Here is a 14,960-nt window from a genome sequence, read left to right on the forward strand (position 1 = left end):
AAACTGAATCGGGTGTAACAATATTGATAACAACTCTGAACAATGTGGGCAGCACAACATTGTTCCATCCTGTTTATATCAACATTGCATCAACCTGAGCGTTTTTACGCGTGTACCTCGGTTCCTCGGGTATACTATCTACAACTTTTTAGGGGTACGAGGCCATAGAGATTGTATGAGGCGGGAAGCTGATGGGCTACAGATTTTAGTCACATGTGTATCATCAACTAGCATTATTGTGACCACTAGGAATTTAAATCTCTAAATGTCTTTTGTACGGGGTGTTTTTCCGTTTTCGGTACTTGGTGTCCCAAGAAATCCCTTTTATTGCGATCAGACTTTGTGTTTTGAACGTGGGCAGATCAGTTTGAATACGTGAATTATGACGGAAGAATTATAACTTCCTGACCGGCATGACACGGCCAAAACATGACACGCCAGACACGGCAAAAAAGCAGAACAATTTACAATAAATCCCTAAACGCGACAACAAAAGGTCTGATTTCATGATCAAAAGACAGGACCGTTGGACGTACCACCCAGAATATTGTACTGAGTGAGTAAGAAACTGATGCTATCAAATTTGCTGCAAACCTATATTGGCTTATTTTACAATTCCTATATTCTATAATCAAAATAGCGCTCTTCTCAAAGTCAAAATTTATAATCCTGTACAAAATATCCAAATAAATAGTAATCCTAAATGCTACCCATGATCCATTAAAACAAGGAAGACCAGGTAGGGTGGGATAATCCTTTTGTCTAAATTTAAGATTCAAAATTCTTATAATTTATATTTGTTTTATACTGCATGTTTTTACAGGTTACAACTAACCACGATTAAAATATATAAAAATGCTTAAAAGTATACGAAAGCACAGTTAGGGGCGTAACTAGAACGATAATTGGGGGGGGGGGATTAATATTCATATATTCAGTTCTGCCCTAAAGGAATATTCACCCCCCCCCTTCAAATTATCGCTCTCGTTACGCCACTGAGCACAATTAAGGTGATCAAAGTTACCAGAAATTATCTTTTCTTTGCTTGGCATGAACTAACGTTTGTCGTGCGACAGACTCTTGACTCGCTAAAGAAAACTGCGATAAATATGAATCACTGTTGTACCCACTCTTATTCAACGATTCGCTGCCACAGGTACTGCGAACAGAGGTGCTTGGCGCTTCTTTATCATTGCTATGCATACCCTTAACATATTTAATGTTAAATCTATCCGGACTTTGATAACTGTCCTCCGGCCAGCCATTGCCATCACGGTCTTCACTCAGCTCAGAACTGGCGTCGCTGCCACTTGATATATTGCGCAATATTGCCCCATCTCCTCTGCTACTGTTAGTACGACCTCCTTTTGTTCTTGGGTGGAATGTTGACAATGGTATCTGGTTATCAGTCTGGCTAGGCAATGCTTTGGTCACGGGCTTCGCAAGAGTGCCACTATTCTCTGAAACACTTTGAGAATCATCCTGGAATAATGTTCTTTCTCTTCTTCTCATGGCTTGTGATGATTTCACAGCTCCGTGCGATGTGGGCAAATGTTTGTGGTCAACAGTCTTGCCTGGTAATGGCTTTGATTCGACATGCTTGGTTTGGTTTGACTTGTCATGCATCAATGGCTTATCTCTTTTCATGTCATGATGTTTGGGGAGACGCATTGTCTTAGTAAATAATGCTTTCCTTTGGGTCTTGTTGCTGTTGGACCTCTTATTTGGCGATTGCTTTGGACTGATAGTTCTAGATTGTCTTGTGCGTTTTTCGCACGCATCCTGCTCGTTGCCACTAAGAACTGAATCGTGTTCTGAATCATGACTTGCCTCACTATCCAGAGACACATTTTTAAATTGTTCATTTAAATCTCGGTAAACTTGCTTTCCATCTTCAATATTCTCGCTACACTCCTCACTTTCATCATTTACACGGGGATCTCCCAGCTTCTCTGAAGAATCTCTTGGTGGTGTATTCTCAGAGCTTTTCGACTCACTGGATGATTGCAATATTGCATCGTCATGTCCTGGTTTCTTAACCTTCTTTTTAGCGTGAATGGTCTCACGTCGTTTTTCATAAAGTTGTTCCAGTTCAGAGTCAAGTTGGGCAAGAAATTCACGAGAAAAATAATTTCCTTCAATAGCTCGAACTTTGTAATGTCTCGCTTTTTCCCTCAGCTCAAGAACCTAATTTTAACAGTGATACGAAATTATGACCAATGTAACACGGAAAATACAGAAATTCATCGTAATAATCCAAAGCATCTGTAGTACCTCTTCAAACCAATTGTTGATATGCTCATTCGATTCAGTAGTCGACTAAAAATACCGTAAAAAATTAATCAACAATGTTTGGTAAAAGTATTTTGAAAAAATTAAAAATCTGTTGATAAAGAGGCAGCCCATTTTTTCATCCCGTTCCAACGCCGATATTCTCGAGCATAATACAGGAACAAAATTCCCATCACATAGTACGGGAATTTGACTAAAAACTACTGCAAGCAGGGTTGGACATAACAGACTACATGCCATAGTTTGTGTCTTTCCTATGTTTTGGAAAACTAACCTGGTAATCTGGAAGCAAATGTGGAGGTTTTGCACCTAACCAGATTCCTTCTTCATATTGAAATTTCTTGGGAGAACCAAAGTTTGCCTGGTATTCAGTATGGATCACTCTGTTGGGAAGCATTATAGATAGCATTGCTTATTACTAGATATTATTTGGCGAATATTTGCTAGCTAGCAAGTGCACACTGGGCCTTAATATTAAGAACAAATAGAAAGGATGGTCAGCGATGATTCACAATTTTTAAATTTTTACTCTCTTTCAGCTCATGCATGCTTTAATGTGGAATCATATGTAGAGTTTTGACCTCCCTTATGCCACTGGGGTCATGTGCAACAGCAACAAATTTTCAGGCTGCAGTATAGGATGATCTTAAATTGTGCAATATTTTAGGGAGTTGTGTAATCAAGTGACCAATTCAATATATAACTCTAATGGCATGTGAGGTTGACATCCTACATGACATGACTTACTCAATTTTCTGAAGTTGCAGTTACTGTACCTGTTGGATGATCCATGAGGGAAAAATGGAGGATCTGGGTTATGAGACGTTTGTAGCAATCTTTTTACGGCGCTTGGAGGATTTTCTAAAACAATTACCATTTAATATGCTGCATAGTAACATCGTGTCAATGTACATTATCCATAATCCGTAATTAACCAGCTCATGAAATCATTCAAATTAGAAAACCCTTTTGCAATTATGTGCCTGCAATGAAGACTTACTGACATACTTTCATGTACGTTCAACTTTTTTTACATACCCTCACTCTTTCCTTTTTTTTGTTTCTGTCGAGCTCCATGATGAGTTTCTGCAAACTTGCTCTGGTACTCAGTCCTACGTGGTACTTTATCTCTTACAAATCTAGGAATGTTTGTGTGTGAATCGAATACAATTTTCTCAGCATTGAGTAGAGGTGTGTCACCAACTGCAAACTTCTTCCTTTCATATTCTCTCTGATATTCAGATATTGGGAACTTGGTCTTTTCCAAGGAATAATCAGGTTTTAAACCCGCCTTATATTCCAGTGCCCTGTTTTTCTAAGAAGAAATGTAAAAAGAAATTCAATAGGAAAAAATATAATTTGATTTGCAAGGAACAGATAATTTCTCTTATTAGCAACAAAAATACTATAAAATTCAATTGATCATGCCTAAAATGTAAATATGTAAACAGGTACCTTGTTGCCAGTAATGAATTTCTTCATGGAAAATCATTAACAAATATTCAATATTTTGCTTTTAGCCACACCTACCTTTGTTAAATTGTCATTAATTTCAGCAGATTCTTTGTTTGTTGCCAAATTTTGTCTTTTGTTGGTGTTCTGTACAGTCTCAGACGTTCTGTCATGAGCAATGCCAGACTTAGACTTTCTTTGAAGTGGTGGTTCTGATGACTTCAAGAATTTATTTGACTTCAAGCCAGCTGCTGTTTTTGTTTTGTCAAGATCAGTGGTTATTGGTTCATCAATAAGAGCAGCAATCAATGGTGACTTGTAAACATCTGGATCAAATGCTTTAAAACTTGAATTATATTCTGTTTCAAACTAAATAGTAAAATTTCAATAAGTATATAGATAATCTATTACTTAATCAACTTTACTGAAGAATACTTAACAGAAAGACAAATAGACTTTGGGCAAGAATGGACATGAATGACAATTGACATTGATTCACTTTTAAAAAATGTTTACATTTCAACCAAGTAAATGTTTGTATTGACATTTTTAGTCATCAGTTGAGAGGCAGGTTTGATTAAACACAGCTATTATTAAATAGGTTTTGGTAAAAGCTTTTTAGGGAGATTTTTGCAGCCAATACCGCCAAATCATCTAATAAATACAAATGCTTCAATACACATATTCTAAAACTGAGCGTCAAGAGCATCATTCTACTATATTTACACCATACACGATACCAGTAATAAAACCTGTGGACATTTACATCTCATACACATACCCGTACTCTTTTTACCCTTGATGGCATATTTCTATTATTTCTTGATACATATACTTGATGTGACTTCGCAACTTTCTTTCAAATTTAAACCAAACATTTGCATAAAACATTTCAAATTTGAAATTTGTGAACTGAATAAACTGACTTCACGGTCTGTGACACGGTATTTGTACCCTACGAGAATAGCCCCCACGACTGATTTCGTTTTCTCTCGCTACCGAGCAGCATTCGCAATCGCAACCATAATATTCTAGATAATTTTCAAATTCTACGAAAACTTGTGTAATTTTGCTTGAAATCAGTGATATGTCAGTGAATTTGTATTCGTGCGTCAGATAATTTTTGCTGGTATAACTTGCCCTCCCCCTTAATTCTTTAGGCTGCAGCCTATGTATATACATAGAACTATATATTTTACAGCAAGTCGTTGGCTGTCATTGGGCCGTAAAGCGTATGTAGAAAAGCCTTGGCTTGGGAGGTTGTCACTTACAGCTGCTTCTTCTGCTGAAAAGGACTGCCGAAAGGAGAGGCCAGAACAATGGCCAAATGTCCAAATTATTGCTAGAGAATATTGATTATGCTGTCAATCCAATCAACAATAAGTATGAATGTGGAAACTTCGAACATTTTTGAAACAAAACAATCCACCTTACTTTTTAAAATTATTCCCAGCATTAAATGACTGTTCAAAATTGAAGCTATAATATATCTTTAGTCTAAAATAATAAATTAAAATTATGCAATAAGCGCCGTGAAATGAGAAACATAATTTAGTTTCTCATGTCCAATATCCAACACTACAATAAGATGAACATTTGAAAGTGAAACCGCCACGGCCACTGAAATATGGAGACAGTTGTTATTGTAACTGAGGGCATTGCATTCTTTGTGCACTTTCCTTTACACGGCAATCTCGTAATGTAGACCTTTTGCATATAGCATCACGCGGAAAGTATGATGTTACACGAAGTTTGATTGGCTCGATAGTTTGTGGAGCCAATCAAATTTCGTGTAACATCAGACTTTCCGCGTTTGACATCATTATAAGAAAGGTCTATTACATATTTTGGTGTTCCATAAAGCATTTTTTATTCAAAGAAGCCATGAAGACCGCTTGCAAATGCTGTGTGTGGTCGAGGCTTCGTTTTCTTTTTCCTTTGACGACCCATCACAGGTTCTGAAGTCCGCGGGGCCTGGGCCTGAAGAAAAAAATAAATATAAATAGATATATTTTTATTATTTTATACTAAATGAAAGGGATAGAAATATATTTTTACTATAATTCAAAACATTATTTGTCACCTTTGCTATAGTCATATTACGCATTTCTTCAATTTCCAACGTAAGAGAATGAATTTTTGAACGAAGTTTGTCGGAATCTGCTTCCAAGTCCTCACGACGTATTCGTTCATATTCTAACTGAGCTTCCAGCTCTCGAATAACCCTATCAAAAACATTGATTCATTCGTAAGAAAAAGGATTCCAGGCAGCATGATGTACAAAAGAGTATTACTGCATTGAGCTTATTCAACTGACGTTGTATTACTTTTTAACAGCCATTTTGGGCAGCAAAGTAAAACACAGATATTTCAAGATTGTTGCATGTGGACTTGCCTAGCGTTTTCTTTCTGTTCTTCTTGCTTAATTTTATCCTCCTCAAGTTCACCTCCAAGTTGTTGATAATTCATCTTTGCTGTATCCAACAAACGTTGCAGTTCCTCCATTTTACGTTTTGCTCTACCTATAAGGACATAAAAACGGTTGCATGTGTTGCTTGGGGACCGAGGAATCGATTTGTTCTTAAGCTCTTGTGGTGCCAGCATATTAACAAGTCAACCTCTCTTTTCTGGATGTAAATATTTGCAGGATGTATATTAAAATATATCATACCTTTAGCTTTCGCACTCGATTGAGGCCCTTTAGGCTCTTGATCTTGACTTGCTTCATCAACTAAGTCTTCGTTACCTTCGAAAACAACGATACAATATATTTATTGTCATAAGGCACTCTGAACGTGGTAACCAATCTAAGTTAGCGAACAATTAACTTTCATCATTTTATTTTATAAATTGAATGTGACGAACAAGTGTGATAAATCGGCTTTGAGAAAATAAATGCAAGTACCAACCAATCTTAGATAGCGAACAATTAGCGTGACTATAGTTTTTTTTCTGAACAAATTTTGTGTAAAGACTCGCTCTCGTACCTGTTTCTCCACCAAGTATGTTAACACAGGCTAATCTACCGAATCTTCTCGCGACATCTTTTGGTGTTTCACCAGCTGAATTCATAATTGACACTAAAAATATCCAATTTAAGCAAATTGATCAATATGACCGCAGCGATAGTCTATTATATCGTCTATTAAAACACAAACTACATGCACTAGCTGTTGTGTATGAACATGTTGAAGTAAAAAATATTAAGCTCGTATCTTCTCCGTGATTCCGTCTAATGCATGATTCTGACTGGACTAATGTTCAGTAATATACTTCAGTGAGTATATCACACTCTTCCACAGCGGCACTCAGTATTAAGTGTTTGTGAGTTCGTTATTACAGAATACAGCCGTTGAACACAAGATGATTGCAACAGACATGCAATGTACGTATTGTACTTTGGATTTCTTCATAAGTCTTAGCATTTGTAGCCATCTTCCGCAAAGTTTCACTGAGTTTATTTCCTGTATGTTAAATTATTTCTTACAATCATTCAAGACAATCATTACTTACGGTCAGCTCCCTTCTCAACCAACCATTGAAGAGATTCAACATGGCCGTTACCAGCAGCTGTAATAAGAAACATGATAAATATCTTAAAAAATGTCATTTTTGCTCTGCAACGATTATCAGTCAGGCAACAGCTACTATTATTGGAAAGTAAGACACTGCATTGTAAAAAAATAAATTGAATCACAATTTTCCATAATTTAGTTGCATTCGGATATCATAGAGTGAGTTTTAATATTCTACACATTCATTTCTTTTTTATAATTATATAAATAGCTATTTCTGGACTAGGCAGACCCATGTTAATATTTGCGAAATATATGAAAGAGTCGATAGACAATATATATCTCCATGCAATACTCGGTACAAAAGAAGGAAAAAGTGATAATATTTGTACACATAACATAAGGCCAGGTTAGAAAAGCAAGAGAAAATGCAAATAAACGAGATAATATTAAAGCATATATAGCATATTGCCAAGCATTCATGCATGCATGTGAAAGGCGAGGTAAACATGCAAAAACTGTTTGTGTCAAGTTTCTTATTGCGACCTGTGACATGCACATTCTAAATGAAATATACCTTTGTGTGCTGGTGTGGAACCTTTATCATTTCGCTCATTCACAGACACAACACCAGTCTCAATGAGCATTTTTAAATGTCCAAGATCTCCGTTGTACGCTGCTGCATGGGCTGGAAACGCCAGGTCTAAAAAAAACTGGAGCTATAGACATACACTGCAAGGATAATATGTTTAACTATCGCAAGTGTATATTACTGTAAAACAGTTGTCGTGCAACATCTTGCATGGCATTGAATGACCTTAACCGAGCTTTGAACAACTTGCCCTATAAATAACCCAAAGAAAAATATACACGCGACATGCTTAACATGTGGCAACTTCATAGCTAAAATATCTTTATTTTGTCTGCGATTTAATGGGGTCTCAACTTTCATCTTTACGTACTTTCTTCTTTTTCTGGATGTAGAAGATCGTACTCTAGAAATATAATAAGTATTATTGGTAAGGATGCATGTTGGTTAACATAAGCGGACACACAGCATGCATTCTTTCTATCATCGGACTAAAAACGCCTATATATGCATGTAATAAGTTATCCGGCATAAAAACGCGAGAGAAATAGAAAGAAATAAGGCAATACCTAAAATAATATGCTAAATGTTTTGTCGGGAATTGTTTCCACGATCGATCATATAAAAATATCGTATGGGAGGTGAGATCTGGTGTTTTTGGTCTTATACAAGTTTTACGTCAGGACAAGGAATGCTTGGAATTGGTCGAGATATAAAATGCACATGCATCTATGTTTTTTCAAGTCACTCACCCACAGCTGTCAAATAATCTAAACAATCATGTTTCTGCATTTGCCGACAAAGGTCCAGCGGTGTTTCGCCCTAAAGAATAGCCAATTGTTTCAGTAAATTAAAACTAAAATCATTTCATTTGCCAGTTTTTGCCAGTATAATATTGATCGATCAATTATCACCGCGTGTAGTGCCATTGCAAATATCAATTTCTTCAATATCTCAAAAGTCCCGAAACAAAACGATCCAACTGACTTTTCACACGCACGAGCTTTTGATGGAATTGAATAAGTAATTAAAGGCATTATATCTTCATTTCAATGTAATAATAATTACGCCAATCGTAAGGGTAAAATTACCAGAAAAACATTATTAGTTTCTTCACATGCACGACTATAAAATAACTTTGTTTTGATGAGTATAGCACATATTACAATATCTGCCACAGGAAAAATGAAATGAGTACAACTTTTGAGATTGGTTGAAGAGAAATCGACGTGGGCCGGAAGCAAGAAAAGAAGCTAGTATACTTTGGCGAAAACGTGAGAAAACCTGAATAATGACATGATGGCCAACTACACATCAGATATTTCTGGGTATTTGCAAATATGTTCAGTTTTACGTGATATGTTTGATGTGCCCGGGAATTTACCCTCAAAAAAACTCCTTATAAACCATATAGCCATTTTAGCATTTAGTATCATCACAGCTATCTCAACAATACTTCTCAATCTTATCACAATATTGACGTTTCGAGCTTCTAGACAGATGAAAAAGAACACATATAACTACTTGATATACATTCAATCGATCATTGATCTTGGGATAGGCGCCGTTGTTACTCCATTATTTGCCGCAGTCACAGTGCCAAAGATAGTCGGGAACGGTAATTGTGAATTTTATTTGGTTTTCTTGAAAGTTATTCTTATGGCATATGGATTTTCGATAGCTAATTTATCAGCCATGAACTTTGAACGATATACAAGCATAGTCCACCCGATTTATCATCGCAATAAAGTTACAAAGAAACGTATCTCGATATACGTAGCTGTGTTATGCATGTTGCTCGTGGCTTTCACGATAGTGTCAATCCCCATCGGGCATCCGTTGATAGTCATCTTCATTGCACTCGAGTCATTACTACATTTACCGAGCACAGTGTATTTTCATTGGAAGATATTTAGCGTTGGTAAGGAACAGTTGGTAAGGCGCAGTAGAGTGAGAAAAAATCAAACAAGTATTGCTTCAGGTCTACCAAGCAATATTGAAATTTGCAATACCAACAAAGAGGGACCAAAAAAAGATGAGAAGGCAACAAATGCTGAACGCAAGAAAGAGAAAAGACCTGCACAGAGTAGTGACCGAAACTCGGATAATTCAAATCAAAGAAAACGTGGAAAAGGAGAGAAAGAAATTATTAGAATCTCAAACACCAAGAAAGCAGGATATCCCCACGGAAACCAAGAAAATGAACTGGACGATTGCCTAAATCACGATGTTGCAGGAAACCTAAATGAATGTCATTGTTCTTTAGAACAGCTAGATATTGGACCGACACTTCAAGAGAATTTAAAACCCGAATATGAATCATCAAAGGATCAAACCAATACGTTCGACCCACAAGATAACAAATCAAAACATAGAGTGAAAAGCATTCACGGACAAGCTGAAGGCCGTGTCGGTGATGAACACAAACAAGCCAACGCCCAAGATAATGGCCAACGCCTTACTACAAATGATCGAAGTTCCGCAGATGAAATATCGACACAAGAGGTCTTGACCAATCTAAAGCTCGCTAAATCATGTCTACTGGTTGTAATATGTTCATTCCTTAGCTTCTTTCCACCTCTAATTTTCTCACGAGTGGAACTTGACAAATACGATAGGGTCGATAGCATGATTATTGCTGGTTGGTGTATTAACTTGTTTTTACTCAACTCAACTTTGGATTCTTTGATTTTCTTTTGGAAGAACAAAACGTTAAGGAAAGAAGCTTTTAAAACTTTAAAAAAGATTGCTACTTAATATACAACATCGACCGTATAGTTTTGGACAACAGGGGTTTTCGAAACAGGCTTTTCCCATGCATTCTGGAAAACCGGAGTAAACACCATTCATTGAGATTGAAATCCTGGTTTGTTCTTATAATTTACTTTATTTATTGTGTTAGTAATTATCCATATATGTATATATATAGTGTCCCGGCCTGGAAATAATTTTTGGGAACCGGTCTGTCAAAATGACCTTGCAACGCAAATAAATTTTGTAATGCAATTTGCAAATGCAATATTGTAAATGACTGTGTTTTTTTTTATCAAATACATGCATGCGTATATCACGCAAATATACGAATTATGCACGGTCTTGGTAAGTATACCATAGGTAGCCCAGAAATCTGTTTGTACTCAGCCTTCGACTACATAGATTACGAGCGCGGTCAGCTTTTACTGCCTGTACTAATTATACTGTATTATATATTGATATATAATACAATTTGCGAATATATATATATATATATATCAATATATATATTTGATTTGATATATAAATTTCTAGGCTACCTATGAGTATACCTTTGCACGCTGGATTGTTTTGAAATATTGACAACGTCTTGTACAGTTTTTTCAGGGAGCCTCTGTTATAATAAGCCTGCATGTTTGTTATTAACCACGCGACATACCTGATCATTACGTGTGTTGAGAGTTTGATCAATACTGGCTGCTGAACAGATAAGAAATTTTACACAAGGAAGATGACCCTCAACACTTGCTAGATGCACTGTAAAATAAAATGATCACAGAAATGTTATTTTTTCTTGCAACTGATCTGTAATTACAAAAACAACCAACCTGGAGTATTTCCTAAACCATCAACTTCATCTAACCGAGCTCCCCAGCGGAATAACAGCTAAAATTGACATAGAAGAAGGAAAATTGTTTTAAAGAATGTACTCGAAATTTTGTGAATATATGTTCCGTTACAAAAATATAAGACAGGGCATTTCGTGAACGTCATTACTGACATTTTATGAAACGTCACGGTCTAGATTTGTATTTTCGACGATAAAGAAAAGGCATGTGAAAATATTTATTTTTGTTTGATGAATGGCGAGTGTTTATTATTAGTGGGGATTAGTATTTGATATGTAGTAATGTAAAAAGTATTGTCATTTTTCTACGAAATATAAAATACATGCACATGCAAATTAAAGTTTCCCACCTGAAGACAACCGAGCCTGCCATGGAACGAAGCAGCATGAACAGCGGTCCAACCAAATTTATCAACGGTATTAATATCCTGAAGAAAAAATGTAGAATATTGTCATGAAGAAATTCGTACCCGGTCACCCCCCGGCGTCAGAAATGCATAAACCGTGCATGACCTTTGTTTAAATTAGAGCGAAAAGTAGACTAGTGATGTACGAGCATATAAGGACAAGCAATTTTTATACTTTACATTAAAAGAAAATAACAGCTCGGTGTCTTTTTACAGCAAGTGTTAGAACTTACAACGCCATGTCTTAATATTGATTGCAAAGTGTAAGAATTTCCATGTGTTGCTGCCAAGTGAGATGGCGTTGAACCTTTGAAAAATAGAAAAAGAAAATTAGATTTTGGCTTAGGAAAATTCAACACACGAAAGTATAGCGCGATCAGGGGCCGGTTGTATAAAACTCTTTTTACATTTTGCGTAGTTAAATCCTAGTTAACTCAGACATACACAACTCTGATTTGCTAATTCCATCCTCAACTTCATTTAAAAATTAACTATATAGTCTTTTATACAATTGGGGACAGGTTATTAGAAGTTAACTATTAGAAAAATCGACAGAAAGAGAAGGACGAATGTTGAAGATGAGATTAACGGAATTTTTTATTTGTATAATCGTGTCTCTTTAGGTGGAAAAGCCTATAATGGTCAGACTATATTCTCTTTGTTGAAACTGTTTTAGAATTTGCAAATCCATTTAACTATTGTACGGGCACCTACCTCGAAGGTCCCTTGCCTCCAATGAGGCACCGTTTGCAGCCAATGCCTACACATGAAAGTATGAGTAACAAGATATTACAAAAGAAATAACTATTTTATCTTTGGATACAGGCTCGGTCCATCGAAACTCAAGTAATCAAACCCGGCAGCAGTGGCGTAGACAGCCTGCATGAAGATTTTGTCCGCTATGAAAATTTCGAGTCATTATAATTATTAATGTATTTAGAAGTTCAATGTTTTCAGTAGCCAGACTAACACCAAAATATTAGCATGACAGGACAAATCGTCAGGCTGCCTACGTCACCGCCAGGGTCGCGACGGAGAAATTGAATAGTCGGGTGCTAGTCCGAGGTCCTTGTATTTATTACTTTTGGGGTGCTTCATTTTCACAAAACATTCGGAGTTTGAATTTGTCCTAAATCGATCGCTAACAAGTAACACCCTTAAGACGTGCACACTGCACACCATAGATTCATCATCGCTGATTACCTGTAGACAAGCGTTCTGACCACGAATAGCTGCAATATGGGCTGGTGTCCAACCGTCCGGAGATGTTTCCGAATAAGACGCACCGTGCCACAAAAGCCAATGTAAACACTATACATACACAATAAACAACATTGTCAGTAATAATATTCAAGTCCTATACATAGAAAAAGGCCTCAATATAATGCTCAGTTTTTGCGTAAAGATTTAATACTAAGAAAACAAATGACATGGAAAAATCTGGATGGGTGTAATTAAAGTAGGGTGTGGTTTCATGGACTCATCTGAGGGACAGATTGAACAAAACAATGATTGAAGAGGCTGGTACACCAAGACCAATTGCAACACCCTTTTTTGTTTATAACAATGTCTTTTGAATGAAGTGAAAAATCACCCATTTAATAAAATTTTCAGCAATTTTCGGAATTGATTTTATGACAACTGTCATATTATAAGTGGGGAAACATTGGAAAACCATGCTATTAATGAATATCATTTTGATGCTGTCTAGCTTGTACTGATTACATATGATTGAATATAAATTATTTCTAATACCTCTAGACTACCATAATTGCAAGCCCAGTGGAGTGGTGTAAATTTAAATTTTGGATCTAAATCATTAATTCCAGCACCACTCTGTACCATTGCCTGAACTTCTGTTACGTCACCAAAACGAACAGCTTCATGGATACTGGATATACGGCGAATTTTATCTAAAAAACAGGTCCCAACAAAATCCTTCATGTACCGATTAATGTAGGTAAGAGAAAAATTGCCATGAAAACATTCTTTTTGAATTTGATAATTGAATAAAGATGAATGAAATGTGGGATAAGTCACAGCTAGGAAAAGCTGGCAGAAATGTTTATGGAAACATTTCAATGATGTGACTAAATGGGGAGGTACTAGCGCTGCAATAACCATAAAACAGTTGTGAGAATGAAAAAGTAAATGCACAAAGTGTTGTAGTGGAAGGTGGTGGAAAAGAAGAGATGAAAGAAATGGGAGGATAGGGTGGAATTAGGGTTTAATTCAATCTTAAGAGAGAGAGAGAGAGTGGTGAGAAATGCTTGTTTATGATAGGTAGGTTGAAATCAATGGAAAGGAAATTAGAATCTTTATTGACAGTATTGAAGAAAAAGAGCAAAATTTCAGAGTGAGAAGACCAATGACTTGTGAGTCAAGAATGTTCTATGTTTTCCAAGGGTGAGCTTGTTGGCTTTTTGACAAAGTGCCCATGACTATGTCCCAGTACCCCTCCCCCTACTAATGGAAAGGGGTACTGGAAAGGGGGCCCAAGGGGGGGGGGGGAATTTGATCAGAGGTGATACAAAGTGTACGAATAATTCATTACACCAATAATATTATCGTAATGATGTAAAATACTTCCTACCTGGCATTGTGTTTGTAATATATGTACACAATACTATTACTTTCTCAAATTTCTCTTGCCATGATTCTAATATACATCCCAGCTACTGAGCTATACTGCTATACATAATTCTCTCGAATCTTTAACGGCTAATATCGTATAATATGACAAAGAATGACAACAATTTAAGTTCCTTTTTAACAATTACTGATTTCTCCTTCGAAGAAACTGAATGAAGCTCACCATTCACTGAACTTGTTTTCGTTGCTATGAGTAATATGAGTTGCTATTGTTGCTATGTGCAATATTTACCGAGCCTTACGTTTGTTACGGGCTCTCAGTCTCGGGCTCAGAGCAATACTGCAATAGAATAGACCTTGAAGTTCGAGAAATTTAGAGCGAATTATATCCGGAAAGTGTCGCAACATGCAAAATAAAATATTTAATAAAGAAAAAGGATAAAACGACGCATTCTGTACGTTTTAAATTATAACTGCAGAAATTTTCCTGTATAATAAATATTCCCACTTCG

General features: G+C 36.3%; 2 protein-coding genes across 2 annotated transcripts; both read right to left on the reverse strand.

The window, feature by feature from the left end:
- Positions 1-968: 968 nt before the first annotated feature.
- Positions 969-5,556, reverse strand: LOC114528180 (nuclear protein MDM1-like). Its single transcript, XM_028549792.1, has 7 exons — positions 4,526-5,556; positions 3,823-4,113; positions 3,331-3,607; positions 3,069-3,153; positions 2,567-2,675; positions 2,275-2,319; positions 969-2,187 (listed from the first exon to the last, which is right to left on the reverse strand). The coding sequence occupies exons 1-7, from the start codon at positions 4,550-4,552 to the stop codon at positions 1,021-1,023; spliced, it is 2,001 nt and encodes a 666-aa protein (XP_028405593.1). The 5' UTR covers positions 4,553-5,556; the 3' UTR covers positions 969-1,020.
- On the reverse strand, positions 5,548-14,759 carry LOC114528182 (ankyrin repeat domain-containing protein 42-like). Its single transcript, XM_028549793.1, has 17 exons — positions 14,450-14,759; positions 13,612-13,769; positions 13,060-13,167; positions 12,571-12,616; positions 12,090-12,163; positions 11,800-11,877; positions 11,430-11,487; positions 11,261-11,358; positions 8,601-8,670; positions 8,222-8,254; positions 7,837-7,962; positions 7,258-7,314; positions 6,732-6,824; positions 6,416-6,490; positions 6,140-6,266; positions 5,828-5,969; positions 5,548-5,724 (listed from the first exon to the last, which is right to left on the reverse strand). Exons 1-17 carry the CDS (start codon positions 14,454-14,456, stop codon positions 5,614-5,616), a joined length of 1,461 nt encoding a protein of 486 aa, XP_028405594.1. The 5' UTR covers positions 14,457-14,759; the 3' UTR covers positions 5,548-5,613.
- Between the last annotated feature and the right edge of the window lie 201 nt (positions 14,760-14,960).

This window comes from Dendronephthya gigantea, unplaced genomic scaffold (genome assembly GCF_004324835.1).
Source record: "Dendronephthya gigantea isolate DGI-Jeju-01 unplaced genomic scaffold, DenGig_1.0 000048F, whole genome shotgun sequence".
NCBI lineage: Eukaryota > Metazoa > Cnidaria > Anthozoa > Malacalcyonacea > Nephtheidae > Dendronephthya > Dendronephthya gigantea.

Coding starts and splice junctions, on each gene's coding strand:
- LOC114528180 (XM_028549792.1), bottom strand. CDS start 4,552: ATGCCATCAAGGGTAAAAAGAGTACGG. Junction 4,114..4,525: donor CAAGGGTAAAAAGAGTACGG/GTATGTGTATGA, acceptor TTTACTATTTAG/TTTGAAACAGAATATAATTC. Junction 2,188..2,274: donor TCAACAATTGGTTTGAAGAG/GTACTACAGATG, acceptor TGTTAAAATTAG/GTTCTTGAGCTGAGGGAAAA.
- LOC114528182 (XM_028549793.1), bottom strand. Junction 13,168..13,611: donor GCAATTATGGTAGTCTAGAG/GTATTAGAAATA, acceptor GTGTATGTATAG/TGTTTACATTGGCTTTTGTG. Junction 5,725..5,827: donor GTAATATGACTATAGCAAAG/GTGACAAATAAT, acceptor TTTTTTCTTCAG/GCCCAGGCCCCGCGGACTTC.